This window comes from Saprolegnia parasitica (assembly GCF_000151545.1).
Source record: "Saprolegnia parasitica CBS 223.65 unplaced genomic scaffold supercont2.37, whole genome shotgun sequence".
In the NCBI taxonomy this organism is placed as follows: Eukaryota; Oomycota; class Saprolegniomycetes; order Saprolegniales; family Saprolegniaceae; genus Saprolegnia; species Saprolegnia parasitica.
This window is the reverse complement of record NW_012156431.1, coordinates 102,268-103,051: the sequence shown is the minus strand read 5'-3', so window position 1 is coordinate 103,051 and position 784 is coordinate 102,268. Positions and strand designations below refer to the sequence as shown.

General features: G+C 61.9%; 1 protein-coding gene across 1 annotated transcript in view; it reads right to left on the bottom strand.

The window, feature by feature from the left end:
• Positions 1-784, bottom strand: part of SPRG_20598 (hypothetical protein) — a gene marked incomplete at both ends in the record, with an annotated part of 1,735 nt that overhangs the window by 641 nt on the left and 310 nt on the right. The window contains 3 exons of the mRNA XM_012347669.1: positions 11-409; positions 465-596; positions 644-757. Of these exons, the coding sequence (XP_012203059.1) occupies positions 11-409; positions 465-596; positions 644-757 (645 nt within the window). The remainder of the gene's footprint in view (positions 1-10; positions 410-464; positions 597-643; positions 758-784) is intronic.

Below are 784 nucleotides of genomic sequence, written 5' to 3'. Positions count from 1 at the left end.
CCATCGCGACAATGCGTCGGAACTCGGACTCGGCCTTGTCCGTCTCGGTGGAGCCCGTGACGCGGTTGCACCAGACTTCGCTTTGATGCAGCGTGACGCGGCAGTCGTGGCCCGGCGAGATCCAATCGGAGGCGCCTCGCCGCGGCGCGTCATTCCCTGCGTCGTCCGAGAACGACGACGACGTGCGGCGACGACCATTGTTGTTGCTCGGCGTGGGCGACGTCGACTCTTTCTGGCTCTGTAGCGCGCGGCGAATGACCTTGGACCAGAGCTCGAACGTGCTCTGGTTGGTCGTCGCAAACTCGAGCACCGTGCGCGCGCTGGCCTCGGGGTTGTTGCTGAACGTCGCGTTGACGTTGCTGCCCGTCGCATCGACGACGAGCCCTTGGCGCAACTCGTCGTTGATCCACTAGATCAATGGTAAGGGCGACGATCGATGGAATACAGGATGGATGTATCGTCACCTCATCGAGCTCGTCGGTCTCGAGGAGCTTGCGCCGGAAGAGGCGCGTCGTCTCGCCAGCGTAGGACGAGTGGCCCTCCTCGACGTCGACGCGCATGTGGCTGAGGAACATGGTCGGGTTCAGCCGCACGACCTAGTGTGCGCTCTACTGTGACGGCGATTCGGAAGACGATATGGCACCTTGTCGGGCGGGTCGCCTTGCTCCCATTTTTCCCGGCACGAGTAGATGAGGATGTGGTCGTCCTGGAGCGAGACGAACCGCATGTGCCATTCGCGGAAGAAGAAGATATTGCGCTCGAGGAACATGAGATTGTCGTTGAG